At 48.9% G+C, this 22,235-nt stretch overlaps 1 protein-coding gene across 1 annotated transcript in view; it reads right to left on the bottom strand.

The window, feature by feature from the left end:
- Nucleotides 1-22,235, bottom strand: part of GOT2 (glutamic-oxaloacetic transaminase 2) — a 242,547-nt gene that overhangs the window by 84,533 nt on the left and 135,779 nt on the right. The window contains exons 8-9 of the mRNA XM_086945299.1: nucleotides 19,893-20,058; nucleotides 18,222-18,372 (exon numbers count right to left, since the gene is read on the bottom strand). Of these exons, the coding sequence (XP_086801425.1) occupies nucleotides 18,222-18,372; nucleotides 19,893-20,058 (317 nt within the window). The remainder of the gene's footprint in view (nucleotides 1-18,221; nucleotides 18,373-19,892; nucleotides 20,059-22,235) is intronic.

The following is a 22,235-nucleotide window of genomic DNA, read 5'->3' as shown; positions in this document are numbered from 1 at the left end:
AACACAACCCCTCTGCACTCTTTGAGGTCAGAGTTCGAGATACAGCACAAGTGACTCAATAAGCATACTATAAGTTGCACAAATACAATTCTGCCCGAGGGGCCTCACGAACCATATACTAAGTAAGTGGTATAAGAACCTCTTCAGTGTAGTCCCAGCGATGCCCTAGGCATATTCACCTGTCCTGAACAACCACAGGTTAGTAAGTAGGAGTCTCACGGATGCGTGTGCAGTGTCTAAACAAACACGCAGGTTCTCATAGACTTATAATGGGAACATAAAGTTAACAAAGTAGTTTATTTCGGACACTTCCGGGTGGACTACTCGAAAACCCAGTTAAAAGTAGGACACTTGGATAGTTATTACCCACGGGAGTACCGGAGTACTCGAGTTACCTCACCCAGGGAAGCCGGGTGCATAGGTTTTCTTTCGTGTTGGGGTTCGTCGCCGAATCCTATGGAGAGCTGCACAAAGATGCAACAGCCGACCAGGAGGAAGATGTCCGGTTGGATCCAAGGGTGGATCGAAGCAGTGAAGAACCTTAAAGCAGAGGGGACAGAGTCTGGGTCACTAGCCCGCGACCAGGAAGGAACCAGGCGATGTCGAACTGCAAACAGGTGAAGAAGTGAAGCTTGTCTCTGCAGCCACGTGGACCAGGAGGCGTCGACTACGACCTGGAGCTGGATACGGACTGTCCCACGAAGGATCTCGCCGTTGGCATTGTCGGCTTCCGGATTGGAGTCAACAAGCCTTGGCAAAGGCAACCCACGCAGGAAGGGAAGATGGACTTCTTTTCAGACAAGCAAGGTCTGGGGAGCTTCCCCTTTACAGGAAAGCAGGAGCAAGCCCGGAGCAACCAGGCAAGCGGTGTTGTTTCGTAAAGATGTCTTCAGGAGGGCCACTAACTAGCGGGCTAGCAACCGCGAAGACGCGTCGAGAAGAAATGCAGGAGCAGGCCCCACGCGGCACTCGTGGAGTATGAAGGGCTGAGCTTCGGTGCAGTTAGGGCTCGGTGTTGGGGCTTCTCAAGTCCCAATGCACAACTTCCAGGACGCCTCAGAAGCTGCACAGTTGGCTAAAAGCAGGTACTACAGGTAGTCCGGTCCCACGTCTCTCGTGTCCGCCACGGGTCTCAGCTTTGCTGTGGATGTGGGTCGGGGTCAGAGAAGTCTGGAAGTCCAGAGGCTGCATCGTGAAGTCATCGGGCTCCGGCTGGAGCGTCGACAAAGCAAACCGGCAAGTCACTGATGGTGCCTGTTTGCACAGGGTGGTCACTCCTTGACCACAAGGGAGATTCTTCAGTCTTCTAGTTGCAGAAGAATGTCGAAGGTCCAGAGTCGCGTTTCAGAGTTTCAGTTCAGGATAATCTAAAGTCTCTAGACTCAGCTCCTAGCTTTATACTAATCTAAGGGGCTGGATTACCTGCTAGGTCCCTCCTATGGGTGGAACCTGGAAAGGGGGTGGTTACACCCCTTTCCCTTTGTCCAGTTTAGCGCCAGCGCTGGGGCTGGTGTGCCCCAGCAACTGGTTTGAACCGGGCTATGCATGGAGCACCTTGTGTGCCCCAGGCAGTGTCTCATTTCATTCAACCCACCCTGCCCCAATACACTGTAGCCTGTCTGAGGAGGTGCTAGCACCTCCCAAGGCAGGAAATCTATTGTCCAGGCCTCCCTCGCTGGAAGGGCTCCCAGCTGCAGGAGGTCAGACTTGTGTCTGTGGCAGCAGCATCCATTTTGTGATGCTGAGGCTCTGTTTAACTTTAACCGGGTAAAGCTAAAACGACATGTTTTCTCCCTCTAGAAGGGTGGAATGCTACCCCCGTCACCAGAACTGGCGAGGGGGTAGTATTCCAAAGCATATGACACCTTACACGACATAAGCCAAATCAAAGTTCGCATTAACCGTGAGGATTATAATGCACTTAAGAGTATATGGTATGGCTAAATCATAGAACAGCTATAAGGACATAGTTCCGAAAACTGCAGACAGGCTCAGCTCATGCTAAAGCACCATCTCACATAAACCCAAGCACTCTGCCTTCAGGATTGTCAAGGCCTGCCATAGGAGTAACATATAGGTATATATGTGTCTATATGTAATGGTAGGTATAGGGATAATATACCTAAGCAAGGGGTGATTTCACGACCTTGCCCCAGCTGAATGATCAGTCAGTTGTGTCAAAGTGGATGGCCAGCCAGGGGTGGCATAATACATGCTGCAGCCCCTGGTAGGCCTTGGATGCACCTATGCCCTCGGTACCTATGGTACACTATAAAGGGGCTCACAAAGGTTACCCAATAAGGTATGTACCTAAAGTACATGATATGAATTTAGAGAGAGAACAGCTGGGCTGTGGGTCTGATTAGCAGGCCCACAGCCACACTAAAGTCGAGAAACCAGTATATCAGAGCAAAAAGTGAGGGTGACTATAGGAAGCAGACCCTACTCTTCTACAGCCATCATGCAAAGGAGTTGCATAACTGTTCTAAAAGAAAGACCATTTGGAAGAAAAAGAGGGCCAAGCTAATGGAAAGCCATGACTCTTTGTTGACTGGGGTAGGCTTTTCCAGTTACCCAATTGAGACCCAACCCTAGAATAGTTTGAATCTGTATAGATAAAATGGGACGCTGATGATGATGGTAAAGCCTAAGATGTGTAGTATAGATAACGGTTTGTGTATGGGCAAGGCACTATTTTTCGCTTGTGTTCCTGACCCGTCAATCGTACAAATTGGGGAAAACATGAAGGCCTAGTCATAGTTGTCTTAAATGTGCTGCAACCACAGTTAAGCAATTGGAAAAGACCCTGGGAGCGGTGGTTGCATGGAACGGTTAGAATCAACGGGTAATGATTGCCACTTACCAAGAACCACAGGTTGCGTCAGTGGGCTAGGAGAACGTGAAGTGAAAATATGTCTCCTTCAGGGCCAATGCTGCCATGAAGTCTCTGCTGCAGCATAAGTATGACGCCCTGAAGGTTACCATGTATAAGTGTTTCAACACTATAACAACTGCCTCGTGCAGTAGCGGTCGCTCCCCAGTCACCACCTGGTATTGTAGCGCTTTACTGATCTACCGATCTTAGCTGCAAAATCCTAATTATGCTCTGCTTTCTTTAATTGGAATTGTAATTGTGCCGGATTAATAGCGTAACGCTATTTAGCATAGCCACATTGCGTGCATTTTAAATTGTGCCTACCTAACCTCGTAGCGCTATAGTACAAAGTGCGCATTGATTGCTAATTTATTTTTTGCCTGATTGTGCCGGTGCCTCTGCCCACATAATAGCGATAGTCCTGCTTGGGCCCCAATCTCGTCCTGTTTTCACTTTTGTTTTGCTGCCATCTTGTTGTTGTGCCCCCCAGCCCGCCTCTCCACCCCGCTCCCGCCTCCCAGCTGACCCTCCCTCGCTCCGCCCCCCCCACTATCCACTTATGTCAGTACAGTTGACGCGCAGCGGACGCACCCCATACGTGCCGAAGGTGCGCCAAAGGTAAGCCCGTCTACGCCCGTCCGCGCCTGGACCGCGCCCAGCGCCAAACCCCCTGGCCCCCGCAATATCCCCTCCACCCGCATTACGTACGACACCGCTACCCTCTCAGCACTCAACCCCGGCTGTCTCCCAGACTGCTACCAAGCCGCCCCAGGACACACCATGGACCCTTCACCTGCCACTCCTGCAAGTTCGACTGCATTAGGACTCACACCAAATCCACAAACTCCAAACAGAGCTCTGGCACTAATCACCTGAAGTGTATCCTGCTCAATACCCGCTCTGTCCACAAACACGCCATTGAACTATGGAACCTACTAGACACCACAACGCCGGACGTCGCCTTTCTTACAGAAACCTGGATGAACGCCTCATCAGCGCCCCCGACATCGCCATAGCCATCCCGGACGGCTACAAGATCATCCGAAAGGACCGCATCAACCAAACAGGTGGAGGCATCGCCATCGTCCATAAGAACACTATCCGCATCACGACCAGTTCTGACGACACCCTCTCAGCTGCCGAACACCTTCACTTCCAGATTCACATCAACCCCAAGACCACTCTCAGAGGCACACTCATCTACAGACCACCTGGCCCCCGCACACAATTCAGCGAAGACATCACTGACTTCATCAGCCCACATGCCCTCCCCTCCAAGGACTACATTCTACTGGGAGACCTCAACTTCCAGCTGGAAAAGAACAACAACAGCAACACCAGTAACCTTTCTGAACAGCCTCGCCAATCTTGGACTCAAACAACTTGTGGACACCCCCACCCACCACGCCGGGCACACGCTCGACCCAATCTTCTCCTCCAGCAAGCACATCTCCTTCAACCACGCCACAGGACTCCATTGGACGGACCACAGCTGCGTTCACTTCAACTACAAAAAGACCACGACCCACAACCACCCACTACGAATCCCCTGCAGAAACTGGAATAAAATTACCACCGACCAGCTCCTCACATCGCTTCACCAAAACCCTCCTACCAAATCATTGGACCCAAACCAAGCAGCCATCAACCTCACACAATGGATCACCCACAGCGCTGACGAATTAGCACCCTTGAAAAACAATCAAATCATACAAGGTAGCAAAAAAGCCCCCTGGTTCAATGATGACCTTAAGAAATCCAAGAAGTTCTGTCGCACCCTCGAGAAAGCATGGCGAAAAAACCCAACCACTGACAACTTGGCCACCTTCAAGAACGCCACCCGCAAACACCACCAACTGATCAGAACCACCAAGAAATCGGCACTCAAGGATCGACTCGACAAAGCCCACAACAGCAAGGAACTATTCAACATCGTCAAAGAGTTTACCAACCCCACTGCCGGCACCAACGACATCACTCCCTCTCAAGACCTCTGCGACTCTCTAGCCTCGTTCTTCCACAACAAGATCGCTGACATACATAACAGCTTTGGCGACCAGTCCACCCCACCCACCTCCGAACAAAAAACCCCCCACCAACAACTTTTGCGCCTGGAACCCAATCACCACCGAAGACACCATCCGCCTGATGAACTCCATCCACTCAGGATCGCCAAACGACCCATGTCCCCACCACATTTTTAACAAAGCAGACTCCATTATCGCACCCCATCTCCGAGATGTCATCAACTGCTCCCTCAACTCCGCTACCTTCCCGGAAAGCTGGAAACATGCTGAACTCAGCGCCCTCCTGAAGAAACCCACAGCAGACCCCACCGAACTTAAGAACTACCACCCCATTTCGCTCCTCCCATTCCCTGCCAAAGTTATTGAGAAAACCGTCAGTCAGCTCGCCGCCGTCCTCGAAGCCAACAACTCCCTCAACCCACCACAGTCCGGCTTCCGAGCCAAACACAGCACCGAGACCGCCCTCATCGCAGCAACAGACGACATTCGAACTCTACTGGACAACAGAGAAACAGCTGCGCTCATCCTACTTGACCTCTCCGCAGCCTTCGACACAGTCTGTCATAGCACCCTCATACAACGCCTCAGCAACGTCGAAATACAAGGAAAAGCATTGGACTGGATCATCTCGTTCCTCGCTGGAAGAACCCAGAGAGTCTGCCTCCCCCCTTTCAAATCTGAAGCCACTGAAGTCATCTGCGGTGTTCCACAAGGATCATCACTCAGTCCCACCCTCTTCAACGTATACATGAGTCCCCTCGCATCCATCGCGCGCCAACACAACCTCAACATCATCTCCTACGCAGACGACACCCAGCTGATCCTCTCCCTCACCAAAGACACAAACTCCGTCAAAACCAACCTACACGACGGGATGAAAGAAGTGGCTGAATGGATGAAGAACAGCCGTCTAAAACTGACCTCAGACAAAACGGAAGTCCTCATCTTAGGATCATCCCCCCTCCGCTTGGGATGACTCATGGTGGCCACCGGCCCTGGGAAACTCACCCAAACAAACGGACCACGCACGTAACCTGGGCTTCATCCTGGACTCCTCCCTCTCGATGACCAGACAAGTCAACGCAGTCTCATCATCATGCTTCAACATCCTACGTACGCTCAAAAAAAATCTTCCGCTGGATCCCCACTGAAACAAGAAAGACGGTCACCCATGCACTAGTCACAAGCCGACTGGACTACGGAAACACCCTTTACGCCGGAACCACAGCCAAACTACAGAAAAAACTCCAACGCATCCAGAACGCCTCAGCCAGACTCATCCTAGACATCCCCCGCCAAGCTCACATTTCCGGTCACCTGAAAGACCTCCACTGGCTCCCCGTCAACAAGAGAATAACGTTCCGTCTCCTCACCCACGCACACAAAGCCCTTTACGACCTAGGACCCGAATTGCAAATGCTACTTACCAGTATGCATCTGTTCTTGGCATGTAGGGCTGCTGACATTCATATCTGTGCATAGTCCGCCACCTAGTGTTGGGTCCGGATGATTGCACATTGTTGTCCTGGAAGAGTCTTCGAAGTATCACGAGATAGGTGGCTCCTCCCCTGGACTACAGTGCGCATGGGCATCGCCTCCATCCCCAGATTGTTTTTAGCCATAGGCAGAGATGGAGTGAAGAAGTGAGTGATGACCATGCTATGAGCATATGTTTGTATATGAATACATACTGCAGCTGCTACAGGCGCCGGGGAGGAGGGTGGGCGATATGAATGTCAGCAGCCCTACATGCCAAGAACAGATGCATACTGGTAAGTAGCATTTGCAGTTCGAGGCATGTGGGCTGCTGAATTCATATCTGTGCATAGAATACATAGCAGTCCCTCCATTAGCGGCGGCCGCCCGTGCCAGCTGCAGCAGTCTGAAAAAGCGTTTTTAGAACAGCCTGACCAACAGCTGCCTGTTGTTTTGAATGCACGTCTACACAGTAGTGCTTGGTGAAAGTATGAGTGGTAGACCATGTGGCTGCTCTACAGATGTCTTCTAAGGGAATGTTACCTAAGAACGCCATAGAGGCCCCCAACTTCCTAGTGGAGTGGGCCCTCGGTGGTATAGTGAGTGCGCTTTGCTTTAGCGTAGCAGATCTGAATGCACTTTACTATCCATCTAGCTATTCCTGCTTTGGAGATTGCGTTTCCCTTGTGTTGAGTGGCAAAAGCAACAAAAAGTTGTTTGGTTTTGCGGAAATCTTTTGTCCTGTCCACATAATACATCAAGGCCCTCTTCACATCAAGAGTGTGGAGCATCCGCTCCGCCAGCGTCTCTGGGTTTTGGAAGAACACCGGCAATTCAATAGTTTGGTTCATGTGGAACTGTGAGACCACTTTGGGCAAGAATTTAGGGTTAGTGCGGAGCACCACCCTGTTGGCATGCACCTGGAAGAAAGGTTCTTGGATGGTGAGCGCCTGCAGTTCGCTAACCCTCCGTAGCGATGTGATTGCTACTAAGAAAGCCACCTTCCAGGTCAGAAACTGCAGTTCGCAAGAGTGTAGTGGCTCAAAGGGGGGACCCATCAGCCTTGTAAGAACCACATTGAGGTTCCATTCCGGAGCTGGTGGAGTCCTTGGTGGAATGACTCTCTTGAGTCCTTCCAGAAAAGCCTTGATAGCAGGGACCTTAAAGAGTGACAGGTGTTGCCTATTTTGGAGGTATGCTGCCATAGCCGACAGGTGAATGCGGATGGAAGAGTAAGCTAGATTACACCGATACAGGTGAAAGAGGTAACATATGATGTTTTGAATGGAAGCGTCTAGCGGGTCAATGCTGTGCTCCACGCAGTAGACGACAAACCTCTTCCATTTAGCCGCATAACAAGCTCTAGTAGTGGGCTTTCTCGCTTCCCGAATGATGTCCATGCAATCGGGAGGAAGATTGAGGTAGCCAAACTCTAGGACTTCAGGAGCCAGATCGCCAGGTTGAGCTGTTGCGGATCTGGGTGCTGAATGTCGCCATGGCTCTGCGTCAGAAGGCTGGGAGTGAGATGAAGCCTTTGATGCGGTACCACGGAGAGTTCCAGAAACGTGGTGTACCATGGTTGGCGAGCCCACGTTGGAGCAACCAGGATGAGAGTCATCGAGTGCTGCCTGAGCTTGCGTGCCACCAGCGGTATCAGAGGTGCTGGGGGAAAAGCGTACGCAAATCTGCCTGACCAGTTCATCCACATCGCATTGCCCTGTGATTGGGGGTGTGGGAACCTGGCGGCGAAGCTTTGGCATTTTGCGTTCTCCTTTGTGGCGAACAGGTCTATCTCTGGATGACCCCACCTTTGGAAGTACGGTTGGAGTACTGATGGATGTAACTCCCACTCGTGCATCTGATGGCTGTGTCTGCTGAGCAGATCCGCCATCTGGTTGTCCTTGCCTGGGAGATGTTCTGCCATGAGGAAGATGTTCCTCTGAATGGCCCACTTCCACATGCTCTGAGCCAGATGAGACAGCTGTGGAGAGTGTGTTCCCCCCTGTTTCTGTATGTAGTACATGGCCGTCATGTTGTCCGTCCGGATCAACACGACCTTGTTGCACAGATGTACTTTGAACGCCTTTAAGGCCATGAAGATTGCCATCAGTTCCAACACATTGATGTGCATCTTCCTTTGCTGAAGTGTCCATAGCCCCTGCACTGTGTAATGGAGTACATGAGCTCCCCATCCCTGGAGAGAGGCGTCCGTTGTCAGGATGATCTGTGGGACAGGCTCTTGGAATGGTCGGCCCTTGCAAAGGTTTTGTGGATTCCACCAATGCAGAGAGTTGTACGCCCGACCGCTCACCAACACTAGGTCTGTCAGTTGCCCATGAGCCTGAGTCCACTGACGTGCCAGGCACTCCTGAAGCGGACGCATATGTAGTCTCGCGTGCGGGACAATGGAGATGCAGGAGGCCATCATGCCTATCAACTGCATGAACACCCTCGCTGGAAGCGAGGTCTGGGGTCTGAATCGTTGGATCAGCGCCTGGATACCGGCGATTCTCACTGAACTCGGCTGCGCAGTGGCCGCCAGAGTGTTGATTGTCGCGCCCAGATACTGTCGCACGTGGGCGGGCTGGAGATGGGACTTTGGGTAGTTCAGAGAGAATCCCAGATCGTGCAGGAGGTGAATGGTGCGTGACACGTGGTCTACGCACTGCTGTTCCGTCTTTGCCTGAATAAGCCAGTCGTCTAGGTATGGAAAGACATGGACGTGCTGGCGACGGAGATGCGCTGCTACAGTCGCTAGGCATTTGGTGAAAACTCTTGGTGCCGTGGTGACCCCGAACGGCAGGACTCTGAACTGGTAATGCTGGTCTAAGATCTTGAATCTGAGATACTTCCTGTGTGAAGGATGCAGGGGAATATGGAAATAGGCATCCTTCAGATCCAGCGTGGCTAGGAAGTCCCCCCGTTGAAGCAGGGGAAGCACCTGCTGCAATGTGAGCATATGGAAGTGCTCTGAGTTGATGTACCAGTTCAGGGGCCTGAGGTCCAGGATCGGCCTGAGTGATCCGTCCTTTTTGGGAATGAGAAAATACAGGGAGTAAACCCCTGTTCCCCGTTCTTGCAATGGAACGAGCTCTATCGCCCCTTTTTGCAGCATGATTAGTACTTCTTGCTGCAACAAGGTCAAGTGCTCGTCGGACATAGCACGGCCTCTTGGCGGTATGTCCGGTGGAATGGACGTAAGTTCTAGACAGTACCCGTACTGGATAAGAGACCTCACCCACCTGTCCGTGGTGATGGACCTCCACGCCGGCAGGAACTGCTGTAGTCTCCCCCCGACAGGTGTTGTGTGATCGGGGGGAAGTGACAAGACGTCACTGCTTGTTGGAGGCGGTGGACCTGGAGGCATTGTTTCCACGTCCTCTGCCCTTGATATTATTGCCTCTGTAGCCACCCCTGCCCTTGTTGTTGTTATACGAGGACTGGGTGTTACCCTTGTAGTATTGCGTGGTCTGGGGTGCCTGGCCTCTTGAGGTGCCTCTTGAATTGGAGCGGCGAAAAGAACCACCCCGAAACTGCTGACTTTGTAAAGCCCCCATAGACTTGGCAGTTTCGGTATCTTTCTTCATTTTTTCTAGGGAGGCATCCACCTCAGGGCCGAACAGATGGTCCGGATTCACCGTCTGACCCAGTAATGTGGTTTGTATGTCGGGCTTGAACCCAGAAATTCGAAGCCAGGCATGGCGTCTGAGTAACACGCTTGTATTGATAGCCCTGGAGGCAGTGTCTGCTACATCTAGGGCACATTTGATGGATGCATTAGTAATGAGTTTACCCTCCTGAATGAGCATCTCCCCCGCCTCCTTGTATTGGTCAGGCAAGTGTTGTAGGATGGCCTCTAATGTGTCATAATGGGCCCTATCATAACGTGCAAGCAGGGCTTGGGTGTTAGAGATCCTCCAGATGTTTGCTGCCTGTGCAGCAATGCGTTTGCCTGATGCCTCAAAGATCTTTGACTCTTTGTCTGGGGGAGGAGCATCACCAGTAGTCTGCGAATTCGCCCTTTTTCGAGCGTTGGACACCACCAGGGAGTCCAATGGCAAATGTCCCTTAATATACGTGGGATCCGTGGGCGCTGCCTTATACTTCCTGTCGATGCGAGGATTGACCACCCGCGCCCGGGTGGGCTCCTTGAATACCTCCTGTGCATGCTTCAGCACCCCTTTGAGCATAGGTAGCGTCTTGACTTGCTTTTCGGCTACCGAGAAGGTGTCGACCAAGAAGTCCGCATCCACAGGGTCTGAGTGCAGTTCGACGTCATGGTTCGCTGCAGCTCTCTCTATTAATGCATTAAACGCCGCCGAGTCCTCCGTCGGGGACGTCTTCGTGGCGAAAAGTTGAGTGTCCTGACCTGACTGCAGGTCGTCCGTGTCGCCTCCTGCCGTCCAGGGCACCTGCTCCTCGTCCGGATCCGAGTACGCAGGATAGTTGTACTCGTCGTTTTCCTCGTCCACCTCAGGCACTGGGGAATGGGCCGGCGAGCGTTCCATGGCTTGTGGAGACAGAGGTTCCATCAGAGCCGAAGAGTCCGCAGAGTACTTTTTGCTCTTTAATGGAATCCTAAAGGGTTCCAATGGCGGCTCCGACGTAATCTTTCGTTTGAGGAGCGACAATTTTCCGGTGTTGGCGTCGATTGTCACCTCTCGACGTTCCTCCACCGCGAGCGGTTGGAGCCGAAGCTTCGATACCACCAAGGCAGCTTTCGGCGTCAATACTTCCTGAGAATGTCCGCTCTGCTTAGGCGCGAAGGCCTTCGGCGCCGACTTGGGAGGGAGGGTAAAACGGATGGGCGTTTGTTCCTTGGCAGGTTTCGGCGTGGGCCTAGGCACGACAGTGTCCTGGCTGGGAACCACAGTGGACTGTTGGATCCGCTTCAAGGATTCTCCCACCTTCTTAGTAAGGGATGCCGAGGGCTGAACTGTCTCGAGCGACTCTTCGTCTCCGAGAGCCCGGTCGCCAGCAGGCCTCTTCTTCGGTGCCGACGCCCCCTGGCCTGTCGCACCGTTGGCGTGACGCTTCTTCGAAGCCGTCTTCGGGTCCGCGACCCCTCTCGGTGCCGACGCAGCCGCGTCGGAAGTCTTCACCTTCGGTGCCGACCCCGAGGACTTCGGGTCGGCCATTTTGGCGCGGCTTTTGTGGTCGGCCATCTTGGCGTGGCTCTTCGAGTCGGCCATTTTGGGTTTCGTGGAAGTTGACGCCTCCAGAACCTTCTTTACCAACGCCAGTTTCGGTTTCGGTTTCGCATCCGAGGGTGCGGGACCGGTTGGCTTCACTTTCGGTTTCTTGCCAGAAATGTCCGTGACCGGGCCCGGAGGCGGGGACGTAGGACTTCTAGTAAGATCTCGGGTAAGGCCCGAAGGCGATCCCTCGACCTGGGCCGTATGACGGGGGGAAACCCCGGAGTCCGTTTGGGGATGCTCTTCCTCTGAGCTATCTCCCATCGCGGCACAAATCAGTTCGTCGTCCCCTACCTCACCGGAGACTTCGTCGCAGGCCTCCTCGTCCGCGTCGTAGGCCTCTTCTTCGGACGCGGGGCCAGAGTCCGACTCTTGTACGCCGGCCTCCTCCTCGATCGATTCCTGAAAGATGTCATCAGGTGGGGGTGCCGAAGCCGACAACTGTGCCTGGAGTCGATTAGCCCGGCGAATCTTCAAAGTTTTCTTACTCCTAAACTTTGAACAAGCCATGCAGGTGTCTTCACGGTGATCCGGTGACAAGCATGTGTTGCACACAGGGTGCACGTCGAGGTGCGAATATTTCGAGTGACATAGCGGACACTTCTTGAATGGAGTCCGCTCCATCGCAAATGCGTTAGTGTAGGCCCGTCCGCGTCGAAGCACGTGGAAGGGCAGTAGGAGATTGGAGCTGAGAGTCAGTAAGAAAACCCGAACGCAACTATACCGACGCCCAGCCTAAAGACCTTTTGGTCTCAAGTAAAATCGAACAACTATCGGTTCCGAAGGAGGGAACCGAAAACACATCCGAACCCTATGGCGGAAAAAAACAATCTGGGGATGGAGGCGATGCCCATGCGCACTGTAGTCCAGGGGAGGAGCCACCTATCTCGTGATACTTCGAAGACTCTTCCAGGACAACAATGTGCAATCATCCGGACCCAACACTAGGTGGCGGACTATGCACAGATATGAATTCAGCAGCCCACATGCCTCGAACACCTCAACACGCGCCTGACCTTTTACACCCCCACCTGCCAACTACGATCGTCCAATCAAGCCCTCGCCGCGATTCCACGCATCCAAAGATCCACCATGGGGGGGGGGGGGGGGGGGGGGGGAGATCCTTCTCCTACTTAGCGGCCAAAACCTGGAATTCTCTCACCACCCACCTCCGCCTTACACAGAACCACCTCTCCTTCAGAAAGCAACTAAAAACTTGGATATTCAATAAGTAAATACCCCCCCCCCCCCTCCCCCTCCCTCCCTCAAGCACCTTGAGACCCTCTGGGTGAGTAGTGCGCTATACAAATTCTGAACTTGAGGGATCGGAGTTTGTGAATTGGTTTGAGATAAGGAAGTACATTGGGAAAACAAACCCCTTTCCTTTGGTGTTGTGTGGGGGCGGATTTGATGGCAGCTTTTTGTAGGAAGGTTTGTACTTCTTCCTCAAAGTGTGTGGTCCTCACTGAGGTGCGAGATGGTATGTTATGGGGTTGGGGTATATGTGAAACTGTAGACAGTAATCCTTGTGGAACTATGGATAGTACCTATTTATCTGATCTGAGGTGAGCCCTCACCATTCTGCCAGGAAATCCCAGATTCTCCACACAACAGACGTTATGCGGTTGGGTGGGAGTTGTAAGGAGTCAATATTCTGTAGTGGCAGAGGCTCCCTTACAGGGACCTCCTTTGGCTCTTCCCTTATTGTGGTCACCCCTAAACCCCTTCTAGTGTAACCTCTCAAGGTGTAAGGCTGAAGTTGCTGCTTTTGTGGAGAGCCCGCATCTGGGTAAGTGGTATGAGAGCCTGGACAGTATTGCTACCTGCCAAGAACTCCCTGGACTAGTTGTTTGGAGAGCCCCTTAGCCGTATCTGTATGTTTTTGAAGTTTTTCAAACCATTTGCATGCTTGTGTACACTTGCCCAGATTAAAGATGCCACATACCTCCTATTAATTTAATATAGGACTCAGAAACTAGATTAAAATGCACAGAATGGTTTCTTTGAGAGTACAAGACTAATCTCAATAACCAATACTAACAAGTGAAAAAAACACTAACAAGATATTCCGGAGCAGTATGCTGCCTGGCAGAAAGTGCTTCAATGCCTCATCAAGCGCATTAAGTGCTACATAAATGCAATCACAATACATAACCCTGCTGGCCCACACAAATACCTTAACATTCAGTAGTTAAGCTGTATAATAAAGTTCATACAGGCTGCATAATAAATCTCCTTTTACTGACACTCACATAAAACAGATCTGCTTCAGGTTTTGCCCATCACCCAGTGCTCTACAGGCTTTAAACCAGCCATCACCACGTAAACAGGTATTGATTTGCTGAAAAGATCGGTCATACACTGCTGGCCAATCAGAGTGCTATAATCTAGTTCCGCACTGCACATAAAAAACATACTGGGATCACTTCTCGATATCGCACAATGATTACCAGATATGGAATGATATTAAAGCTCATCACCAGCAGATCCCTGCACCATATCTTTAAAAAAAATCTCAAAATGGACATCCCACTGCAGTAACTAACTAAGTGGACTATGATCATAATGAATTCCGTAAATTGACCTGCAGACCTGCTCAAAGCTGCCAGGTTACTGAAAACAAACTGGACACTTCTCTCCCCCATACTTCTTTAGCAATCACACTGCTATGCCCCACTTCCCATAACACAATCACACCTCGGTTGTCATCACAGATGACATGTTAACACTACCCATGAATGATCAAAACAAAGGCAACACACTTCCAACCACACATACATGGTGTATTTATTTATTTCCAAGGTTTTATATAGCGCTACTGGACCAGAGGGTATCAGAGCGCTTTACAAGGTAGATAACATTTGCACTAAAATAAACAATGTGCATTTCAATAGGAGTAATATAATACAAGGTATTAGAATGGGAGGGGGGATGGTGGAGAGGATATGGAGATCAATAGGGGTGGGGTAGTGTAGAAATTCAGAGGGAGATGGGAGTGTAGACAGGGGGAGATGAGGGATGGAAGGCGGGGAAGGGGTTGAGAGGAGGTGAGAACCAGGTAGCCAGGAGCGAAGAGTGTCAGAATAAAGAGAAATTACGTTCCCCAATATTTGTTGAGAAGGAGTATTTTGAGTCTTTTTGAAGAGACGGTACGAGGGGTTGCATCGAAGATCTTTGGAGAGAGAATTCCAGATCGTGGGGGCGTTCCCCGAAAAAGCACGAGATTGGGCTTTTTAGGGGGGATAAGGACGAGGGAGTTCGAACTCCTCAGGGACCTGGAGCACCCAGCTTTTTGCAATTTCTCTGCTAGGTAGGAGGGGGTGTGTTGGTGAAGTGCTTTGGTGAAGTGCTTTGTGCGTGATGCATGCAATCTTGTAGGTGGATCTACCTTCTATTGGGAGCCAATGGAGGTTTTTTAGGACCGGAGATATGTGGTCGAATTTTTTAGAAATCTGAGATAAGTCTTGCGGCAAGGTTGAGAACACATTTGATCAGTGCTATGTGGACTTTAGGGGTGCCAGTGAGTGTGGCGTTACCATAGTCAATACGGGAAAGGTCAAGCGATTGGACAACGATTTTAAAGTCGTTCGCTGTATGAAAGGTTTGAGTTTTCTGAGGTGGTGGAGGGTGAAGAGGGCACCCTTGGCAGCATTATTGATGTGTGGGATGAGATTCAGGTTACAATCAATGCTGATGCCTAAGGATTTGACAGAATTCGAGGGGGGAGAGGGAGCAGTTGAGAGCTGTTATATCCTTAATTCCAAGTTGAATGGGGAGGTAGTTATTTTTGGGAGTGAAAAGGAGGAGTTCAGTTTTTTTCGGGTTAAGTTTGAGATGATTAAGATGGAACCAAGCTTGTACTTTAATCAGGGTCTCGTTGAGGTGGAGGATGTCATTGTGAGAATTAATCCTGTAGTAAAGTTGGGTGTCGTCAGCATAGAGGTGATAGCATAGTTTAGCTTGTTTGAGGATGAAGGTGAGAGGTTCCATAACTAGGTTAAATAAGGTAGGGGAGAGGATAGAGCCTTGCGGAACACCAAGCGAGACAGGTTGGGGCTTGGAGAGGCAGTGACTGAGCTTAATTTGTTGGGATCTATTTTGAAGGAATGAGGAGAACCATTTGAGTACGATGCCCTCGAGACCGAAGCGAGCTTCGAGGGTGTTAAGAAGGGTGGGATGATGGACAGTGTCGAAAGCAGCCCAGAGGTCAAGGAGGATTAGTAGAGAGGATTCACCTTTGTCTAAGGAGTGATGGATGTCGTCAGTAATATTGAGGATGGCAGTTTCGGTACTGCATCCTTTTCTGAAACCAGGCTGGAATCAGTCAAGGAGATTGAATGAGGTGATGTGGTTATCAAGTTGCGATGACACATTTTTCCAGGGCTTTTTGAGAGGAAAGGAAGGTTAGAGATGGGGCGTAGGTTATTCAGGTCAGCGGAGGTGTTTTTGAGGATGGGGGAGATTTGCCCTAGCTGAAGGGACGCAGGAACACAGCCAAAGGAAAGAGGAATTGATGATGTTGGTCCACACCGGAGCAATGACATGTTTGAGTTCTTGAACCAGGTGAGCAGGAAGAGGGTCTTTGGTGTGAGAGGATGGTTTGAGTTTAGTGATGATATTGGGGACAGCAATTTCTGAAACAGGGGAGAATTCGCTCCATGAGGCATAGTTTTTAGCATAGTGGCACGTGACAGTGGAGACATATTGGGGCGAACGGTGAGGGGTTCGGAGAGAACTTGGGGTGGGAGAGGATGAACTAGTGTTAGGGATGTTGTGGGGGGGGTGGGGGGGGGGGAGATGAATGCGGGTGGTGGTGGTTGGAGAGTTGTGGTGGCGAAGGAGAGTTCAATCGAGTTGACTTTGTTAGAAAAGAAGCTAGCAATTTCTTTGCATTGTTCAACGGAGGATAGAAGTTTGGGGGGGCCGGAGCACGTTTGCTTTATAACGGTGCTAAATAGTTCTGGGGCGGTTTCTGGCCTGGTCCAGTAGGGAGCGGCGATAGGAGGCTTTTTCATTGAATATATGTTTTTTGTAGTGGGCTCTGGCCTTTCTAAGGAGGGCCAGATTGCCACGGGATGGTTCCTCCAGGTCCGTTCTAATTGTCTGAGGGCCCATCTCTCATTATGGAGGTCAGGATTTGCGCGGGAAGTTTTTTTGTTGTTAGATTTAGATTGGGGCAATTTGGTTGAGGGCTTCAATATTTGAATTATTGTAATGGTCTGTTAGGTCATTAGTGCTGAGGGGGAGGAGTAAGTAAGTTTTAATAGTGGATTCCAATTCGACTGGCGGAATAAGGTGAAGTTTCGGAGTAGGTATCAGAGGTAGACTGCCGATGGGGGTGGGGCGCGAAATGGAGCAATTCAAGGTGAAGAGGATGAGGTGGTGATCGGACCAGTCGACAGGAAGGATATTTAGGAGGGAGGCCAGATCCTGGCTAGCCAGAATCGCATCAAGGGTGGCACCTTCGGCGTGAGTTGGGGATTGGCAGAGTTGAGTCAGGTCAGTGATGTCCCTGATGCCGTTAAATAAGGAGACCGCGGGGTCGTTATTATTCCAATGGATGTTGTAGTCCCCAAGAAAGAGATTTTTAGAGTGGGAAAGCAATGCTTGGGCAATAAGATCAGACATCTCTTCAAGAAAGGCGATGCTGTTACCAGGAGGGTGGTAGATAGTGTGAAGCCTCACGGCAGCGGAGCCAGGTATGTTGATATCAGCACATAGGTACTCAAATGTGGAGGGGTCTTGGACATGGACTGTCAAGATATTAAGACCTTCTTTAAAGATTAGGGCAAGGCAACCTCCTATTTGCTCGCTTCTATCTTTCTTGATGGAATAACCAGGGGGGGGGAAAATCAGCAGGTCGAGGATAGGAGTGGAGTGAGGGTTGAGCCAGGTTTCAGTCAGGAATGCTAAGTCAATGTTTTCGTTGAGAATGGTTTCCGCAATCTCAGTGGCGTGGCAGGAGGCGTGTACTACCCGCATAGGCAAGCGCTTCAGCGCACCATACGGAGGTAGTAAGTGCTATATGAAAACTGCTGTAACAATGTGTCAAACAAGCAAAGGCAGCAGAAGCAAACTTAGTGAATTGTATACTTTCAATGGAAACCTGCTACACAGCCTTGTAAACTGTTCTGCAAACATATTTCTGAATCTTAGTTGTAGGGCAAGTATTCAGAGTATGCAGCTCTATGAATATTTGCAAGAAACCAGTTACCATAGTTATCAATAGAAACCTGAAATTTGATTTATTATCTCCTGGATGGGAATATAATCACACACAAGAGGAACATCTGTTACTCGGGTAGGTTTTTCTTGGAATATTCAAAACCCAAATCTGATCACCCAATTTGATTGCCAAATTTACATCCTTCCATGGTATGCCTGATGTACACAATTGCAAATGTTTTGCCGAAGACTTGACCGACCGTGGTTTACTCCTGGCAAAAGATGTATACCACCTTTGCGATGCAACTGCAAGTACAAATAATATTTGAACCTACTCCTTGGATTTAACCAGTTCGGCTTCAGTTTTGCTACTTTGGACCGTCCAGAAGCATGGAATTGCAGTGCTAATTTAAAAAAAAATTAAGCTAGGAGTTTTGTATCTGTAATATGTCTGAAAAAAGTAAAAAGGCAACATGCACTCACCTGCTCTGGCTTCAAGCCTGTGAAGCAAAACATGCCAATCTGATCGGTGATGTGCTGCCAGTTGTGGATCGAGCCCTCCTTCTTCAGATTGGAAACCAGCTGCTCCCTCATACTGATGATGCGGTTAGCCATCCCCTTTACTTCCTCCAGCCTGAAACGTGCATAAAGAATAAGAGCAATAGACAAATAAGCAGGTTAGGTACTTTCAGAACCTTATGTCTGTTTTGCAGAGCCCACTGCTACTATGATCAATAAAATTTGACTGTAGAAAACTAATGCCCTGCACAGTTTATTCTCCTGTGTAAAACAAAAAAAAAAACAACAAAAAAAAACACACAAACTGTATACATACATATATACATATATACACACATACATATATACAGACACATACATACATATATACACACATATATACATATATACACACATATATACATACATATATATATATATATATATATATATATATATGTGTAATTTGGTCATGTTAAGATGCTTTAAGTACCAGGCAGGTGTACTTGACAAGAACTAATTAAAAGGGCGGTTTTATTAATTTTAACATGCCAATTGTATCTGAATTTGCTTTACCCCTGGTGTAAACTTACATTAAATGGCTCTAAAATACCCTTTGAATATTCTCCATTGGAATTGCCTGCTTTAGCCTCATGGCTGCTTCGGACGGCCAATGGTCGTCGCGTGCCCTACCTTTGTGGTGCAGCGCACGTCCATTGGCCGTCGAGGCACCGCCCGCTCAATAGATCGTTCCACACTGGCGCGGAACGTTCAGAGCAGTTAAGGGGTTAAGCTTTTAAATCAAAAGATAAACAAAAGCAGGTTGTGCTGTATGTATCAATCATATCAGCTTTCCTAGATCATTACGTCCCATTACAAGGAAATTCCTCAATGCCATTCCTTCACCCCGCCACTCTTCCACCACATAAATGCTCCAAACAGACAGTGCATATATTGCTTTTCACTAATTGGGAAGGGGAGTTTGTATGCACACAAAATTCAAATGCTTCGCTCACAGGGCGAATGTTAATAAAATGGAAAAGCTGATCTTGTGCGACACAATGAACCCACATGTGGGTATACCCATCTCACTTAGTGCGTTGCACTTAGGAAACTCATGTTGGACTGATGTGTAATGATCACTAAAAGTCCCAGCCACTGGCAATCTCTCGGGCCTAACTCCAGTCCATTCTTTATCATCCACCATGCCATTTTTAAAGTCTATGTGCAAATCAGGCTTGGTCCTGCACCAGCTATCCAAGGAGCCCTCCAACCCGAACTGCCAAACATCCTCTGAACAGGAACGCAAGCAACTCAGTGGTTGAGTTTAATTCAAGCATACCTCACATTTTTGTGTTTTTAAGTTAAAAACATGGGAGCATAAAAAACTGAAAGGTTAGGGAATTTTTGTGAAGGGCTAGATTTGAGTAGGCTCAACTGAGGATGGAACTTGACAGCACAAATCTTTATGTCGCATGCACAATGTGACAGCAGCACATAAACTAAGATTGATTATGCTGTTACAATTATCAGTGGTGGTATAGGCAGGTACATTTAATTGTGCAAACCGTAAACATGTCTTAGTGCCCCTTCGTTTGCAGACTGCCTGAACATAGCATGAGAAGTTTAGAGGATATAAGCTGCAAGCCTGCTCACCATTCCTTGCGTAGCTCTGCATTGGTCAAGATGGTTGCTGCGATTCTTGCTCCGTTAATGGGCGGATTAGAATACATGGGCCTAATCAGAATCTTCACTTGGGACTCCACCCTTTTGGCCTCGTCCGCATCCTGACAGATGGCAGTGAAAGCACCCACGCGCTCTCCTGATTAATAAAAAAGCAGGAGGAATTACAATAAGTCACTATGTGCTAGCTAGGGAAAGCAATACTTAACTTTCAAACTGTACACTCATGGCTGAACAACAAGTCCATACCCGAAGCAACAACATGTTGCACAATAATGGAAACACTTAGTAGCGACCTGGATGTGAGATTAAATTTTTCAACTTCATGCCCTTGGGCACATACCCTTTTATACCGACCGCAGGGACAAATGCACTTGACATGGCTTGGTGAAGCCATGCTGCCCAGCTCTACTGGCAATTCTCTGGAAAACTCTCCAAGTATGCATGTATGCTTCTCCAAAAATTGAAAAAAGGACTAAGAATAAAATCACTGACAATTTGCAAGTCATGGAAGCATAAACAGTCAAAGACAAAGCCAAATCGGTCTACTTTCAGAGCTTCATTGCCTCTCATAAATCACACCCAAGATGACTGGCAAGGATTATGCTACTTACCCAGTTAGCATCTGTTCTTGGCATTAGAGCTGTAGAATCACATACTTTGCATACTCCTGCCATTTAGTATTGGGTCCAGATGCTTTTCACTGAAGAAGTCTTTCCCAGTCACCAGGTAAAGGGACTCCTCCATTTAGGGATAGTGCGCATGGGCATCAACTTCATTATTAGATTATTTAACCGCAAGACTGTGAGAATGGAGTAAGTGAGCATAGTGTAGTACAGAGATGTCCATGTGTATGTAGTGTAAATAATAAGAACTGCAACTACCACAGGTGTCCGGGGAGGAGGGAGGGCGCATGTGAATCTACAGCTCTACATGCCAAAAACAGATGCTTACAGGGTAAGTAATTCGTTTGAGGCATGTGTACTGTAGATACACATGCTTTGCATAGACTATATAGCAGTATTCTCCTAAAGTGGAGGCTAAACTGTAGATTTTGCAGCGGTTTGAAAAAGTGTCTTTAGCACTGCTTGCCCTACATTGGCTTGTTGACGTTCTAACACATCCACACAGTAGCATTTGGTAAATGTGTATGGTGTGCACCATGTTGCTGCTTTACAAATGTCAGCTATAGAGAGGTTACCTAAAAAGGCCATAGACGCTCCTATGTGGAATGTGCTCTAGGAGGTATAGATGAAGTTTGTTTAGCTTTAGCATCGCAGATGTGAATGAATTTAACAATCCATCTTGCAATACCAGATTTAGAGATAGGATTGCCTTTGTGAGGTGTAGCAAATGTAAGTTGTTTTGACTTACGAAAATCCTTTGTCCTTTCAATAGAATACAATAACGCTCTTCTGACATCAAGAGTATGAAGAGTTCTGCCACCCAATCAAGTTGAGGAAAGAACACCGGTAACTCAACTGACTGGTTGATATGAAAAGCAGAAAGCACTTGGAGAAGGAATTTTGCGTTGGTGTGAAGAACTACTCGATCTTCATGAAGTTGAAAGAATGGTTCTTCTAAGGTTAATGCTTGTAGCTCACTAACTCTCCTTAATGAAGTGATCGCAATGAGGAAGGCAACTTTCCATGAAAGAAACTGTAGCGGACAGCTGTACAATTGTTCAAAAGGTGGACCCATGAGCCATGTAAGCACAATGTTTAGATTCCAAATAGGTGCAGAAGGTACACTGGGCGGTAATACTCTGAAGGCCCTTCATAAAACCTTTTATTACTGGAACTTGTAACAAAGATAGATGTTGCCTGTTTTGCAAATATGCAGCTACTGCTCCAAGATGCAATCAAATGGAAGCGTAGGCCTGACCAGCACACTCTAGATGTAAAAGGTAACCAATGATATTTTGAATAAAAGCATCTAGTGGATCTATATAGATATTAGTACCATATATAACAAATCTTTTCCATTGTACTGCATAACATGCTCGGAGTAAGCTCTTGCTTCCTAATAGTGGTCATACACTCTTGTGGCAAGTTTAGTGAGAACCAAACTTTGACTTCAAGAGCCAAATTGTAAGATTGAGTTTGTTGGGGTTTGGGTGTCTGACTTTTCCATGGTACTGCGTGAGAAGACTGGAATTGAGATGCAGCTTTTGATGTGAAACCACTGATCGTTTCAAGAGTGTAGTGAACATCGATTGACAGGCCCAAGTGGGAGCCACTAGAATCAATGTGAGGGATGTTTGCCTGAGCCTCCGAACCAAAAATGGAAGGAGAGGGAGAGACGGAAAAGTGTAGG

The sequence above is a fragment of the Lissotriton vulgaris genome, chromosome 12 (genome assembly GCF_964263255.1).
Source record: "Lissotriton vulgaris chromosome 12, aLisVul1.2, whole genome shotgun sequence".
Classification (NCBI taxonomy): Eukaryota; Metazoa; Chordata; class Amphibia; order Caudata; family Salamandridae; genus Lissotriton; species Lissotriton vulgaris.
Note: the sequence above shows the minus strand (reverse complement) of the source record. Positions and strands in the feature narration are given on the sequence as shown.